Here is a 15,170-nt window from a genome sequence, read left to right as displayed (position 1 = left end):
TGCATTATCAGAAATCAAGGACCACAGTAGTTGATTACTAGGTTTGTGTATGCGGGTGTGTGTGTGTGTGTGTGTGTGTGTGGGGGGGGGGGGGGGTGTATGCTTTGGTAACCAGTTATTTTCCTAATGCAGTCATTTCTTCCACTTAACCCTTATGTTATCTTCGGGTCATTGTGACCCTTCAGTCATTGGGACCCTTCAGTCAAAGACAACTTTACCTCATACAAAAATAAAGTGAAGCATTTTCTTTTAACCGTCGGGTTGTCTCAGACCCCCCACAGCGCGAAGGTTAAAAGAAAATGCTTTTTATTTGTTTTTGTATTGGGTAAAGTTGCCGCAACACAACGATGGGTCGTTGTGAACCTTCGGGTCATTGTGACCCGAAGGCAGCACAAGGCTTAAAACACTCCAACTCCTAAATTGAGACAAGCCTACATGTAGTGCAAGATAAGCTGTTTACACACAAACAGGGCAGGGCAGTCCACAGAGGAAGAAAGTAAGAGAGAGGACGCGTAGCTTGTCAGTGCTAGGAACATGACCAGCCAATGTTTTGAGATGTACCTTAATACCTTTGCCCTGCTGCCGTTCAGCTGTTTTCTTGTCCCACACTGAAAGACATGTATTGAATACTACAGTCAGGGGGACCGTAACTGTGGGTAAGATTAGGACAACTCTAAGGGAGCCGGCCAGACAGGGGGCCCAGTAGAACACCATACTTTCCTGTAGGATTTAGATTTGAGGGCCCAGAGTACCAATTAGCCAGAGGCCCCAAGAAACCCTAGCAGCAGCCAGGTCTGGCAGTTCTGTACTTCCCCTCTTTCAAGAGGGATTCAAGCTTCACACTTTTGCAATTGGGCAAGGGTAGATAAGACTGAGAGTTTCCTCCGGGTTACCGTGGGAACCAGGTTGCCATAAATCATGTTGAAGGTCAAGTACCCTGAGCTGACAGAGTGAGAGGGGCGGGTCAGACACACTTGGGGTGGGGGGGGGTGGGGGGGGGGGGGTGGACTGTAGGCTGTAAACAAATGGAGCAACAGTACTTGTCTTCCTGTCTCTCTCTCTCTCTCTCTTTTTCCTTCGAGCTTTCTTTCCTCATTCTCCTCCCCCTCTCTTTTTTAAGACACCAGCCGACTTTTTTCCACTCCTGTCCTAGTTTTCTTTTTTTTTGTGTCACCTCAAGCCTTCCACCCTGCGATGTAGGGTGGCCTCATTCCTCGCTGTCCTCAAACTTGTTGTTCTGTTTCCTGGACTTCAGTGGACTTTATGTAAGGATATTCAAATTGTGAGGAATATCTCATCTATCTTGTCCTAAAGTAGATCATTGTTTGCATAAGGCAGCTCTGAGTCATCCAGTCTCAATATTCTCTCTGAAGCAATCCACCCTCTTATTTGTTTTGGCTAGGGTTACTGGTGCACTCGTCTGTATGAGAGAGTACTTTAAAACGCAAGTCTTTACTTCCTTCGCCTAATTAATCAGCTTTTGTTCTATGTTGCCAGGACAGGATATCTAATATCTGAGAAATCTTTGTGAGCACAGTCAAGTAAATAGCAGACATATTGATGTTAATGCGGAAATTATAGTTGACTTGAAATGGGAATTGAAAGGTAGCCTACAGGTGAAAATGTATCGAGCCTTTTCACATTTCACAATGTATCTAGACTTTTCACATCGTTTGAGGTAGTCTGCTACTTGGGAATATATCATTACATATATATTAAATAAATCGTTTAGCGATAAACTAATGTGAGCAGAGGTTCATGTTATTCACTACATTTCCCATAACCCTCTCAAGAGCTCTTACTCCTCTCCTCATCGGATTGGCCGAGTAGTACGTGGTGGGTGACGTCTATTAGCGTGCGCCTTTAACCTTGTGCTTGAGTAGCATCATCAAACCTGCTATTAAGGAAGTTACACAAGTGATTTAATGTTGTTTTAACGTGTATATTCCTGACTAACAATGAGCAGATATATATTACCAGTTTCGGTGTTTGGAACAGTGTTTGGGTGCGCTGTGTTACTGAAGTGAGTATGGAGACAGAATAGGATATAGCCTAATTATTCTTTGTGTTTTTAGTTCATATATGTAATCAACCGTTCAGCTATATGTTAAGGATTTAGACTCATTTATGTATCCTGCTGTCATTGAATACATCATTATGATTGTGTTGAAAGTTGTCCACAAATGCAAATTCTCAATTGAAGTGCATGACATAACTAGGCTTTTCATCATGTGTTGCCAATCACTTGAACAGTGGCGATTTCTTTAAGACTGCAAGGGAAACTCGACTTCCCCTAAAATGTCCAAAAATGTATGGTCAAATATTTACTATAGTGTTAACATTTTAAATGTGTAAGAACACGTTCATCTCGAAGACGAGTTCGTTCAGAATCAGCTATATTAGCAGGTCGACTGACTCGATTTCCTTCTCATACATTCTCGTAGCTTCACGGTGCATTTCCCTGTTGAAGCCTGGCGTCCATGGACTTCAATGGGGCTGCTTTGAACAGTTTTTTTTCAGTGCTTCAAAACTATACAAGAGCCCGTCTACGGAAAGCCTGTCCACTCCCTATTGAGTTCCTATTAAGCCCCATTGTACCGAATTTGAGTTCCACTGGGGGTGATCGCGGGCGAGTGCAAAATGAATTTGGTCTATGGAGCTAGACGGCTAAATTGGTATTTTTCGCTTGATTGTCGTTGAGAAATCTCAGATTTGATTGTAGTTTTTGCAAGTTCAATATGGATTATAGGTCAAAAGTTGAATGAACTAGTACTTATGTCCTTTCGATATCTTACAGGGTGAGTCGTTGTTGCCCATACATTTCCCGAGAGTGGCAGTTCTCCCCATATTAGACATTATCTGACTATACGGTCATTGGATAAATGCTGCGATTTTGTACCGCCCACGGACGCTCAGCGTCTCTGAGGGTGAATGGAGGAGTGAGCTGGCCTGGACTCCGAGCTTCTGCGTAGCTATTGCTATTTCATAAAATTATACACCACATTCCTTGTTTCAGTTTAACCGAATTCCCACAATTCCTCCCTCGAGTTTAATATTGTTTCGTTAGATTGTTCGTTCATTAACTCAATACAGTAGGCTAGGCTAGTGTCGTAGGGGTGAATTAGCCAGCTAGCAAACTGCACACGATGGCAGACAATGCTAATATTGTCGACCTGATTTTGGCGAAGCCATTTGAAAGTCTTCCTTACGAGGAGAAACTTAGAATTAAACAACAGGGCAGATCAACACATAAGATTGATTTGGTTCAAAGTAACAGGTCTTTTCAGCTCTCCTGGTATGACAAAGTTAGCTGGCTGACTGGAAGTGCTGTGACAAAGAAAATGTACTGCTGGCCATGCCTCTTGATGAAACCGTCTCACGGATGTGTTGTTTGGTCAAAGGTGGGGTTTGGAGATCTGTCTAACTTTGACAGGGCATATAAAAGGCATGAAAAGAGCAATGAACATGTAAGGGCATGTGCAAGATTAAGTTGCATGGGCAAGATCAAGGTTGAGCATGCAATCAATGAAGGTGCTCGCATTCAAGTCGCTAAACATAATGAAACGGTCAAACAAAACAGGGCCTTCCTAAAACGCCTAATTGATGTGACGTCCTTGCTTGGCCGGCAGGAGCTGTCGTTTAGGGGACATGACGAGAGTAGTGAATCATCCAACAAGGGGAATTACACGGAGTTCACAGAAACGTTAGCTAAATATGACTCTGTCTTGTCTGCACAATTCGAGTCCTCAACTGTGTTTTCTGGTATGTCCCATACTATTCAAAATGACTTGATCTTTGCTCTTGCAGCCACCGTTTCTGATGAGATCAGAGATGAAATTCAGGATGCTCCCTTTTTTGGATGGCAGGTGGATGAAACAACTGATATATCCTGCCGTGCCCAACTCTCTGTCATTGTTCGCTATGTGGATAGTGCAGGTCAAATTCAGGAGCGCTTTATTGGATTTTTAGATGTTTCTGGGGGCCGAGATGCCCGGTCTGTTTTTGATGTATTAAATGAAAACATGCAGGGCTATAATTTTAAGGATAAGCTTGTGGCACAGACCTATGATGGGGCTGCTGTCATGCCTTCAGCTCTCAATGGTCTTCAGGCCAAAGTGAAAGCAATAGCCCCCAGTGCCATGTTTGTGCATTGCTATGCACACAGACTGAATCTGGTGCTGTCACAAGGTGCTAAATGCTTGCCTGAGTGCAGAATTTTTTTTGCATCACTCTCTGGGTTTGGCAACTTTTTTTCCAAATCCACAAAGAGGACGTCTTTTCTGGAGTGTGCAGGCCGTTCAAGGTTTCCCAGGAACGCTCCTACTCGATGGAATTTCACATCACGGATAGTGAGCACTGTGGCAAACAATTATGATGGTCTCCTGCAGACATTTGATAACATCATTGCAGATACGACAATGGATGATGATACACTGGATGGTGCCAAAGGCTTTGTGAGGAAACTGGATGATTTTGAGTTTGTGTTCATGTTGTACACATTTGAACAAATCTTCTCTGAGACTGATGTGGTCTTTGATATTGTCCAGCAGAGGGCTATGGATGTCCTTTACTGCAAGAAAATAATTGAGTCTGTTCTCGCATTTGTCAAAGAGAAGAGGTCAGAGGGGGCTTTCCAAGCTGTTTATGCCAAAGCAGCAGATCTCACATCAGACCCACGAGATGAGCCCATGAGAAAGCGCCGTCTGACCCAGGATCCCCAAGAGCGCTACAGAAATCTGTACATGGCCATCCTTGATAACATCTTGGAGCAGATTCCTCAACGTTTTTCAAATTTGGAAAGTATGCTCTTCTTAGAATTAGTCAATCCAGGGAAGTTTGATGACATGAGACGAGCGTTTCCAGAGGAGGCCTTCCAAAGTGTCCTGAAAAGTTATGGCCGTCACTTTGATTCAGGGAGACTTAGGTCTGAACTTCAAGTCCTGTATTCAGATCAGGACTTGCAGGGTAACAGGGGAAAGCTGTGTGATTACTTGGTGTTCCTTAAAGACATGGGGTTGGACAGTGCAATGCCTCAGCTTTACAAACTGTTCTCATTAGTGGCAACAATTGGAGCTACATCTGCAGGTGTAGAAAGGAGTTTCTCCTGTTTAAAGCGGCTCAAGTCCTACACCCGTAACACAATGGGCCAAGGCCGTTTAAGCAGCCTAGCTCTGCTGGCCATTGAGAGGACACTGGTCAAGTCACTGGAAAAGACGCCTAGTTGGTACGACAGGGTCACAGAGCATTTTTGAAAAGGAATGTGAGGGTTCGAACTACCTTGAAGAGAATGTGCATTTCAGTCAGTGACGTGAAGGTCTGGAACAAACTACAAAAAGAGCTGAAGCAAAGTCCAAGGATGAGGCTGTTTAAAAAAAAAAAAAAGGCTAAAACTGGTGATTTTCAGCGGGTACTGTGATGAAGAGGGGAGGTGAATGGTATCACTACTCAGCACTGTATATATGTGTGTATGCTATGTGTCTGTATGTGGGGCAGTGTGATCGTCTCACAAGGGCCTGCTGTAGGGTTGTTGCTATATAGGTTGAATACAGTTTGGTACGTGGTTATGTATGTACATGGATATGTTTTTTTGTTTGTTTTGTGTTTTGTTTTGTGAATTTTGGATAAAAGCATAGTAATCAAACAGGAAGGTTACTATAAGGGCCATTAGAGGGAGAAGGGGTATGAATAAATAAGTTTTGCTTCTTCATACCCCTTTTCAGACAATTTGTATTAATTCATGTCTGAAGGTATATATACTTACACGTTTATTCAATTGGAAAACTTGTTTATATTATCAGTTTCTATTTATGTTCAAAATGTATATATGAATATGTCAGTATTTGCTGAGCTAATACTGGTGAATATGTATATATTGTTCGGGATTGTTCTTTTCTTTTTATAACTACTGTTTACCAATCACTTTTGTGGTAAAATTGTCTGAAATAAATTCATTCAATAAATTAATTCATTCAAACGTAGGGCTAAATTTACGTATGAATAAATGGACCATTTTTATGATGTAGGTGTGAAAATTAGCTTCCCCTCTTTAAAAAACCAGCAACCGCCACTGCACTTGAACTTCTGTGGTGTTCATAGGAACCATTTGACAGGTGGCCCCTGTCCCAGCAAAGCCACCATCAAAGGGAAGACAGTGGTCATAACAGGAGCCAACACAGGCATCGGGAAAGAAACAGCTCGAGAACTGGCAAGGAGAGGTAAGCTACTGAGCTGTGAATGGATGCAGTCTAGACACCCCAGTATGGTTTGTGGAAATGGGAAATGTAGTTCTAAGCCACTTACTTGTTAATGTCGTAAACTCATCGTTGTGCTTGTTTCATGAGTGCCTACTCGGACCTACCTCTTCTCGTCTCCATACCGACAGGGGGTCGGGTCATTATGGGATGCAGGGACATGGAGAAGTGTGAGGACGCTGCCAAGGAGATTCGAGGGAAGACTCTGAACCCTCACGTGTATGCACACCACATCGACCTGGCCTCCATCAAATCCATCCGCCAGTTCGCAGAGAGGATCAAACAAGGTCTGGAAGAGCTGCATGGAAAACGGCACGATGATGCAAGAGGATCTCTTGGTCGTTAAGTGTGATTTTCATGCGTGTTCGATGTGCGTATTGTGCTTCAGAGGAGAAACGTGTGGATATACTGATAAACAACGCAGGTGTGATGAGATGCCCTGTTGGAAAAACTGAGGATGGCTTTGATGTACAGTTTGGAGTCAACCACTTAGGTAAGCTTTTGACTTTCAATGTAGGTCACCTGGACTATACCTGGCTTGATCTGGCTGGCTGTCATGCAAACGAGTAACACTTTCTGGATAACCCTTTCAGGACATTTTTTGCTAACAAATCTTCTGCTGGACAAGTTAAAGGAGTCTGCCCCCAGTAGAGTGATCAACCTGGCTTCTCTCGCTCACATCGTTGGGGAAATAGACTTTAATGACCTCAACTGGGAGAAGAAGAAGTTTGACACCAAGCGGGCCTACTGCCAAAGCAAGCTGGCCAATGTTTTATTCACCAAAGAGCTCGCAAAGAGGCTTGAAGGCGAGTTCAGCTCTGTGTGAGCAGTTAGTATGCTGTATAAGTATGTGTGTCTAGGGAGTCAGGTGGCTGAGCGGTTAGGGAATCGGGCTAGTAATCTGAAGGTTGCCAGTTCGATTCCCGGCCGTGCCAATTGACGTTGTGTCCTTGGGCAAGGCACTTCACCCTACTTGCCTCGGGGGAATGTCCCTGTACTTACTGTAAGTTGCTCTGGATAAGAGCGTCTGCTAAATGACTAAATGTAAAATGTGTGTGGGTAGTGGCACTGTATTTTTGTTCACCGTTTGGTCTGGATTACAACACCAATCCTACATTGTAGCATTTACCTTTCATGTTTGTTGTTGTCATAGGGACTGGGGTTACTGTAAATGCCCTGCACCCAGGGGTTGTTGCCACAGATCTGGGGAGACACACTGGCCTGCACCAATCAAAGTTCTCCAGCTCAGTACTGAGTGAGTACAAAGTCATTTCATTGGTTGTTGATACTAGGTTATGTTATATGTACAGTAGATGTTTAATTATTCATATGTTGTCTAGAATGTGTAGATCCATTAGCCTTTTGTGCATGTTGTTGCACATAAATTTGTCATGTGGTCATAATTCACCATATTGTACTCCAAATTGCCCTTACTTCCACTGATTATTTTATTTTCCATAGGACCAAATGAGTTTTCCCCCAAGCTGTTAGAATGAGCTCTTACGCACTCAATCTTGTACTGACCCCAACTCTACATTACTGCCATACTTCCCCACCTTCTCCTCAAACATTGTCTGAATAAACTCAGCCTAGATTCACTGTACTGGAGCCTTCCACTAACACTTCACTATTTACATTTAGTCATTTAGCAGACGCTCTTATCCAGAGCGACTTACAGTAAGTACAGGGACATTCCCCCGAGGCAAGTAGGATGAAGTGCCTTGCCCAAGGACACAACGTCATTTCGCATGGCCGGGAATCGAACCGCCAACCTTCCGATTTAATAGCCCGATTCCCTAACCGCTCAGCCATCTGACTCATCTTCGGTTCCCCCTGCAGGTCCTTTCTTCACGTTACTGGTGAAGGGTCCGGAGCTGGGAGCCCAGCCCAGCGTCTACCTCGCGGTGGCTGAGGAGCTTGTGGGGGTGTCGGGACGTTACTATGACGTGATGACAGAGAAGGAACCGGCGCCCAACTCCCTCGACCAGGAGGTGTCTAGTAGGCTGTGGGAGGCCAGCGCCAGGCTGGTGGGGCTGGAACTGACAGGAGGGGAGACGGAGAAGGAGCAGGCCAAGACGCCCACGCCGACAGCAGCACCCGCAGAGACTGTCCCCCATCCATGCAGCCCAGACACAGACACAAGGAGGGAGCCCTGATCCTTGAATGGGAGTCAGGTGGCTGAGTGGTTAGGGAATCGGGCTAGTAATCTGAAAGTTGCCAGTTTGATTCCCGGCCGTGTCAAATGACGTTGTGTCCTTGGGCAAGGCACTTCACCCTACTTGCCTCGGGGGGAATGTCCCTGTACTTACTGTAAGTCACTCTGGATAAGAGCGTCTGCTAAATGACTAAATGTAAATGAATGTCAGTCTGACACTGTAGCCATGGAGACCTAGAGTATTCATATAGGCTCTGACAGGGACAAGAAGCCTTAGAGGAACTATTTAATTGAGAATGCATTATTGTTATTGACTTATTTTGACAGTGTATTGGGAGATTTTTGGAAAGGCATTGTGACAAAAGTGACTTGTTCAGCACCCAAAATATATATTTTTTATGTCTTGGCAGTCACGTCATCTTGGGTTTTATTTTAACTATTGTCACAATAAAGTAATATTTATGTAAATTGGATGTGTAGAACTGTACCACAAACTAAAGTCCTCTGAGATCTCCTCAGGATATTCCATATCTTTAAAGAATGTCCTCTGATACAGAACGTGATCTAGTCGTAGACACTTCTGTTGCTCCATGGAGCTATTGAAGGGCTCAAGGGGAAATATTGCTTGTAATTTATTTAAACAACTGACATCTGAAAATTCAATACACAGTTTATTAAAAGCTTAAGGGACATTTATCATTGAATAAACTATTATTGCGCAATGAGGCACAGGATTAGGGTTGGGGGACAGTGTCCCTGTGACAACAAGCTTGGACCGCCTTGTGGCCCCACTAAATGTAGATTCAAAATCATTTAAAAAAACGGTATTTTGCCTGTGAAGGAAACCACATGACAACAATAATGTTTAATGTCCTAAAATTTTAGTCTGTATCCTAATCATGAATTGGCTTGAGGGGTAATAACATTCAAAGCACTGACAACACCGTAACCAGATTTACCTCGCGTCCTCTTAGATCCTAGAACACACACTTAAAGATTTGCCCAGGCACACGTGATATTGTGTACTTTGGAGTCGAGAGCCCCAAAGCAATCCGTTTTACTCGTTTTAGGCATTTGTGCATTTGTTTATGGTTTTGCTCTTGTCTCTCTTGATCATATCATTTTTAAATAGCCAGTGGCTTTGTGTGTTTACCCCTCTCTGGTTGGAAGCAGCTCGATATCGCCATCTGGGGGTTACAGCCGATGAAATACAAAGAATGAAGCTTCACTCAGTATTGATGCGTGTCAATTCTTTCAGACCTGAAATTATGTTAATTTAATCTCAGGCTCTTTGTGGTGTATTACTAACGAGTATGTCTTGATCTTTATTTATCACATTTGTCCTCGGAATTCAATCATCTACAACACTGTATGACTGGCTCATGTCCTGAAAACTATCAGAAATATTGCCTGCTCTAATGCACATATTCCTTTCACTGTGAAGCAGAACATAAAAATACAACCATTAGTTAATCTATACAGAATTGTGGTCATTTCTCTCTAGACATTAAGCAGAGTAGCCATGTAGGCTGAGTGCTTAGAGAGTTGAACCCTGTGCTTTTTTCAGCGATCCATTTCATGGGGCTCTTCCCATCGATAAATCCCCTGCTTCACATGAGACGAGGGCTTTCTCCGTGGTAATGCACCGTGCTCAGCATCGATCCTGGAAACTAGCAGCACCCAGGCTAGCAGCTAATCTGGTGTCGGTTTGCAAACGAAGACGGATACGTGGAGCCATCGTAAAACAACAGTCACTGGAGGAGGAAAAGGGGATCGATTTCTGCAAGACTCATGACCTCATTGGCACAATCTGGAACATTAAGAATGTATTTCAGTTTTTGGATGTAACATTTTGATATAAGTGTTATCTTTCAGTCTTCCGGATTGTAAACCAGTTTAATATAGAACTTTGAGTGAAAGTTATAGCTACAAATGTACTACTTTTTTAACTTGATTGAGGTATTCTGTAGAACAGTGATGATCTTGTTTTGCACATCCTTTCTGGCCTTGAAGTAGCATAAACATTTTAACCAGCCGTGAGCCGGTTGAATCAAGATACAGATCTCTGTCCTTTTTTAAGCATGACTGCTTTAGTATATTGAAAACATATAACTCTCTTTACCATGTTCTAATTCTGATCCTGAACCTGTTAAAAACGGGGTCGATTTGTGCTCTTGAACATACAACTTCGCTGACTACATTTCCCACAATGCACCAATTACAAAATGGTCCAAAGTGTAATGTATTTTGATGTTCAGGGGGCATATTTGCTTGGCATTTTTCTGCTTTTGTGAAGTCTTCAGTCGTGTTTTGCCAGGCGTTTTGGATAAAGGTAGCACAAAAGGTAGCACAGTCTTGGTGAGTTTGTAGTGCAACGACTTTGTTTTAACTGTATGCCTTGGTAGTGTTTGTTTTTTGAGGCAAAGAAACAGCAACGTAGTCCAATAGCTTAGTTTGATAACTTTTTGCCTATACTTTCTGTTTCATGACTGTATGTCGGCGTACGTAGGGGGGTCACATACAACAACTTGCAATGCGTTTCATGCTCATGAATGTGTTTTAATTTGTTTAATTTGGTTTTGCCTGTCAGTAGGTATGGCACAACCGCAAAGAGTGGGGGACTTGCCCGAGGATGTCGACACAGATGACTGCATGACTTCATACACACACATCTACAGTCCTGATCTACTCAAGTAAGTGGCTGTGGCTAAAAACCACAGCAGTGTATCTTAGCAGAGGATGTTGTTTTATATGCCTAATGAAAGATTGAAATGAAACTTTATGGTACTGCTCGTTACAGAACCTTACATAAGAAGCAGAGGTGACAGGACGAGAATTATGCAAAGTTTATTCGTATTTTTCCATTCAGAGACCAAGTGGCTTTCATCACGGGTGGAGGGTCTGGAATTGGACTCCGCATAGCTGAAATTTTAATGAGGTACCTGCACAGGCCATACTCCTCGTGCCTCATCATGAAGTTAACTGTACTTTAACCCCAGGTATTATCAGAACCTTGGTCTCTCTGTCTTCACAACTCTAACCCTGTTCAAAGCTTATCACTTACTTATGAGGAAATGCATTCACACGTGAAATGTTTACACACATTCATACTACTGAACATTTACACATACTATTTACACAAAGATGGTTTGTTATGAACCTTTGGGTCATGTGACCCGAAGGCAGCACAAGGGTTAATGTGGGGCTGGGTCGTTCTGTAACAGAAAATTACATGGGCCGGAGTGACTACCAGTATCATTGTGGAGATTTTATTATTATTTTTAAATGTATTTATTATGCTAGATTAGTTTATTTTTTTTATGCACCGTACATACTTACTAGTCCTTTGCCTTTCACCTTTTAGATATTTCCCATCCATCTTGTATATTTGAACACTAAAGGTGTCTTACCTCTCGTCTTCTTGGCCTTACGTTGTCTCTATGCCTGCACATTCAATGTTTCACCTGAACACTCATAACGCCTGCTCTTACAGACACGGATGCGACACCGTTATTGCCAGCAGAAACCAGGATAAGTTAAGAGAGGTAGCCTTATACATGTTTATATATTCTTTAGATTTACATTTACAGTTAACGGAGATTCAAATGTTCTTATTAAAAGTACAAATGATGACGATAATTTTGTAGCCTAATACATATTTATTTGATTGACAGTTACAGTTAACGGAGATTAAAAAGTTCTTACTAAAAGTACAAATGATGATGCAAATTTTTTTTTTGTCCAGGCTGCTAATAAGCTGACCGCAGCCACTGGTCGTCGTTGCCTCCCCCTGTGCATTGACGTGCGTCAGCCTGAGACGATCGGAGTTGCCGTGGACGACACGCTGAAGGAGCTGGGACGCATCGACATCCTCATTAACAGTCCGTGGTAGTAGTTCTCTGGTTGAATGATTAACTTTTCACAAGTTACATCTCTGTTTATCTTCAGAGACCATCAAATAATCTCCTCCAGCTCTTATGTCATGTTGTGATAATGCGAAGATACAGATTCTTCTTGCACAATAAGATCGAAGAGTATCTCTTTACTGTTGGATTTTACTTGATGTATTTATTAGGTCCCTTTTAATTCACATTTTATCTTACATATTCCATCATCTCAATGCAACACGTGTTTAAATGTGAAATTAGGTACAAATGTACATATTTACCAGGTACTGTCACCTGAATTCAAGACACCTGATTTGTTTTGTTTTTCAGATGCTGCTGGAAACTTCCTTTGTCCAGCAACGTCCTTGTCCTTCAATGCCTTTAAAACGGTTTTGGAGATAGACACCATGGGCACTTTCAACACCAGCAAGGTGGTCTATGAGAAGTGGTTGAAGGTACTGACCTCTACCAGCCTCCAACAATCTGGAAAGAAACAATTGCACTAAAGGTCTTTGTGTAAATACAATATAACTGGTAAATAATGTAGTAAGGGTAAAGCATAGGTTAATATAAAGATGCAAGACTGTTTGTGATTTGTTTGTGTTTAGGATCATGGAGGTTCTATAGTGAACATCTCTGCAACCCTTGGCTACAGAGGACAAGGACTCCAGGTGCATGCTGGGTCTGCCAAGGCCGCCAACGGTACGAAAAGTTCTTCACAATGAATAATTTCTTATTCAGAAGAATTTTTTTTGCAACTCATTCTTTAACTTTGACTTCTCCTATCTACCACCTGACCCCCAGATGCCATGACCAAGCATCTGGCTGTGGAGTGGGGGCCCAGTGGGGTCCGGGTCAACACCCTGGCTCCTGGCCCGATCTCTGGGACTGAGGGCTTTCGTAGGCTAGGTGAGGTGCTTCAAAACTTCAAAAATATATTTCTGTGTGTGGTGGTGGGTGGGGGGGAATCGCGATCCCTTCATGGGGACCAAAATAGTTCTCAGCACCCATGTTCTCATCCCTCTGTCTCCTGTCCCTAGGTGGTCCCAGAGGGGAGACTTCCGGAGCCTTCCAGTCCATCCCTCTGCAGCGGGCTGGGAACAAAACGGAGATGGCCCACAGCGTGCTGTTCCTGGCCAGCCGTGCCTCCTCCTACGTGACGGGCGCCATCTTGGTGGCGGACGGTGGTAGCTGGTTGACCTCTGCCAATGACGTGTCCATGCTGCTGGGTATAGCCTCCTCTAACTCTGCTAAACTCTGACACGGCCCCTCTCCTCCGTCACCCAGGTGTGTAGGACGGGAGAGGAGACGGAGCTCGAGGGAGGAGGAGACATGGGGGGGGGGCTGTAGGGAGGAGGAGACATGGGGGGGGCTGTAGGGAGGAGGAGACATGGGGGTGGGCTGTAGTGAGGAGGAGACAAGGGGGGGGGGCTGTAGGGAGGAGGAGACTAGGGGGGGGGGCTGTAGGGAGGAGGAGACAAGGGGGGGGGGCTGTAGGGAGGAGGAGACATGGGGGGGGCTGTAGGGAGGAGGAGACAAGGGGGGGGCTGTAGGGAGGAGGAGACAAGGGGGGGGGGGGGGGGGCTGTAGGGAGGAGGAGACATGGGGGGGGGGGATGTGTGGTCCTGGGACCGTGGTGTGGTGTGGAGATAGTTCAGCAACTCCACTATCTAATTAGTGGGGCATACATGTTTAATATAAAAAGCTACTTTTTCTGGAGCAGTGGCATAGTTTGCTTTTTTTGTGGTCTCAGTTATATTTGGCTGGCTTGCGTTCTATTTTTCTCTCCTTCTGAAGTGAGGGCTTCGGGACACAATAGAGAGGAGGGTTGTTAAACAATGCTGACTGATGAACGTGATAATTCTTTGTTTGTTTTCAGGTTACTGGTCATCAGAAATGAAAAGGAATAAGTGAATGGTGAAGATGGAAAAAACTCCAACTGCCTTTGTCCTTGATGTGCCATTTTGTTTAGAGTTACCCGAAGATCCCTAAGCTGTTTTCTGTGACCCCCAAAGCTCTTGATGCTAATGATAATGAAAGACAAACACTGACTTAGTCAAGAAAACGTAGAAAAAGAAGGACCAAATCATATTTGAAGTCTGAGGATGAATAACTCAACTTGACAAATCATTAACTTCAATAAATAATTAAGACTTGTTGGTAATATATTGAATATCAATGTAAAGCACCAACATTTACATCAAGCATTGTCACTGTCCTGACGCTTCCTGTTCGTATTTGTGGAATGACAAAAACTAGACTGTCTGATGGGTCTCTGAAGGCAGATGTGTGCATGTAAGTTATTTTAATTAGTCTGTATTTACCTAGCTCCAGCGGAGAGCTCAGAACAACATCTGTAGACTATGTGACCTACTTGAAAGATATAGTAGGATAGGATAAATACCGACCGTGAGCGACTGATCAGATTTGAGAACGTTTATTCCCCTTCAAATAATGCATCTATTGAAACGGCCGGATGAGGGCGCTGATGTATCATGCGGCACAATTTTATAATGCAGTTGGCACATAATTACAATTTAGTGTGAATAATGTGGTTGGAATTTTTAATAAACAGCTGTAACTATAATCGTTTATGGCCTTTGTTTTTTTTTATCATATTACCTCTACGCAAAATCTGATTATAAATACACCACTTCAGATACACAGCATGGACATCACATTTGGCGTTGCATCATGCATTCACGAATGCAATTTATTTCTGACCATTGGTACAGTAAACTGTTCAATAAGTGGGATGTTTATTTGGCATTTTACACCCCCGTTTAGGAGACTGCGGTTCATTCTCTACGCGTGCGTGAAACGTCAACAGTGTATGCGGCTGAGGAGGAGCGGAGGACAGGGACATCGTTGCTGATG

General features: G+C 43.5%; 2 protein-coding genes across 7 annotated transcripts; both read left to right on the top strand.

Moving 5' to 3' along the window:
• Positions 1–1,906: 1,906 nt before the first annotated feature.
• LOC136950176 (retinol dehydrogenase 13-like) lies at positions 1,907–10,199 on the top strand. 4 transcript variants are annotated; one of them, XM_067244330.1, is made up of 7 exons: positions 1,907–2,023; positions 6,097–6,215; positions 6,383–6,538; positions 6,640–6,744; positions 6,845–7,057; positions 7,405–7,506; positions 8,091–8,874. In XM_067244330.1, exons 1-7 carry the CDS (start codon positions 1,959–1,961, stop codon positions 8,405–8,407), a joined length of 1,077 nt encoding a protein of 358 aa, XP_067100431.1. In that variant the 5' UTR covers positions 1,907–1,958; the 3' UTR covers positions 8,408–8,874. The 4 variants fall into 4 exon arrangements, 3 of the variants coding, with proteins under 3 accessions (XP_067100431.1, XP_067100432.1, XP_067100430.1); XM_067244331.1 differs by lacking the exons at positions 1,907–2,023; positions 8,091–8,874 and adding an exon at positions 9,974–10,199 and having other exon boundaries at positions 5,267–6,215; XM_067244329.1 differs by lacking the exon at positions 1,907–2,023 and having other exon boundaries at positions 5,267–6,215.
• A 434-nt stretch (positions 10,200–10,633) lies between these two features.
• decr2 (2,4-dienoyl CoA reductase 2, peroxisomal) lies at positions 10,634–14,873 on the top strand. Of its 3 annotated transcripts, none has more exons than XM_067244916.1 (10): positions 10,634–10,764; positions 11,000–11,099; positions 11,276–11,344; positions 11,900–11,951; positions 12,152–12,287; positions 12,624–12,748; positions 12,902–12,995; positions 13,098–13,202; positions 13,334–13,522; positions 14,173–14,873. In XM_067244916.1, exons 2-10 carry the CDS (start codon positions 11,002–11,004, stop codon positions 14,205–14,207), a joined length of 903 nt encoding a protein of 300 aa, XP_067101017.1. In that variant the 5' UTR covers positions 10,634–10,764; positions 11,000–11,001; the 3' UTR covers positions 14,208–14,873. The 3 variants fall into 3 exon arrangements, with proteins under 3 accessions (XP_067101017.1, XP_067101015.1, XP_067101018.1); XM_067244914.1 differs by having other exon boundaries at positions 10,637–10,764; positions 10,997–11,099; XM_067244917.1 differs by having other exon boundaries at positions 10,637–10,764; positions 10,997–11,099; positions 13,334–13,580.
• The last annotated feature ends 297 nt before the right edge of the window (positions 14,874–15,170 follow it).

Source organism: Osmerus mordax, chromosome 10, assembly GCF_038355195.1.
Source record: "Osmerus mordax isolate fOsmMor3 chromosome 10, fOsmMor3.pri, whole genome shotgun sequence".
In the NCBI taxonomy this organism is placed as follows: domain Eukaryota; kingdom Metazoa; phylum Chordata; class Actinopteri; order Osmeriformes; family Osmeridae; genus Osmerus; species Osmerus mordax.
Note: the sequence above shows the minus strand (reverse complement) of the source record. Positions and strands in the feature narration are given on the sequence as shown.

Bases quoted from the DNA above. Each gene is read 5' to 3' on its own strand.
- decr2 (XM_067244916.1), top strand. From the start codon at position 11,002: ATGGCACAACCGCAAAGAGTGGGGGACTTGCCCGAGGATGTCGACACA. The intron at 11,345-11,899 runs GTACCTGCACAG...CTGCTCTTACAG, and splicing joins ATAGCTGAAATTTTAATGAG to ACACGGATGCGACACCGTTA. The intron at 13,523-14,172 runs GTATAGCCTCCT...GTTTGTTTTCAG, and splicing joins TGACGTGTCCATGCTGCTGG to GTTACTGGTCATCAGAAATG.
- LOC136950176 (XM_067244329.1), top strand. From the start codon at position 6,002: ATGGACCATTTTTATGATGTAGGTGTGAAAATTAGCTTCCCCTCTTTA. The intron at 6,216-6,382 runs GTAAGCTACTGA...CCATACCGACAG, and splicing joins TCGAGAACTGGCAAGGAGAG to GGGGTCGGGTCATTATGGGA. The intron at 7,507-8,090 runs GTGAGTACAAAG...TTCCCCCTGCAG, and splicing joins GTTCTCCAGCTCAGTACTGA to GTCCTTTCTTCACGTTACTG.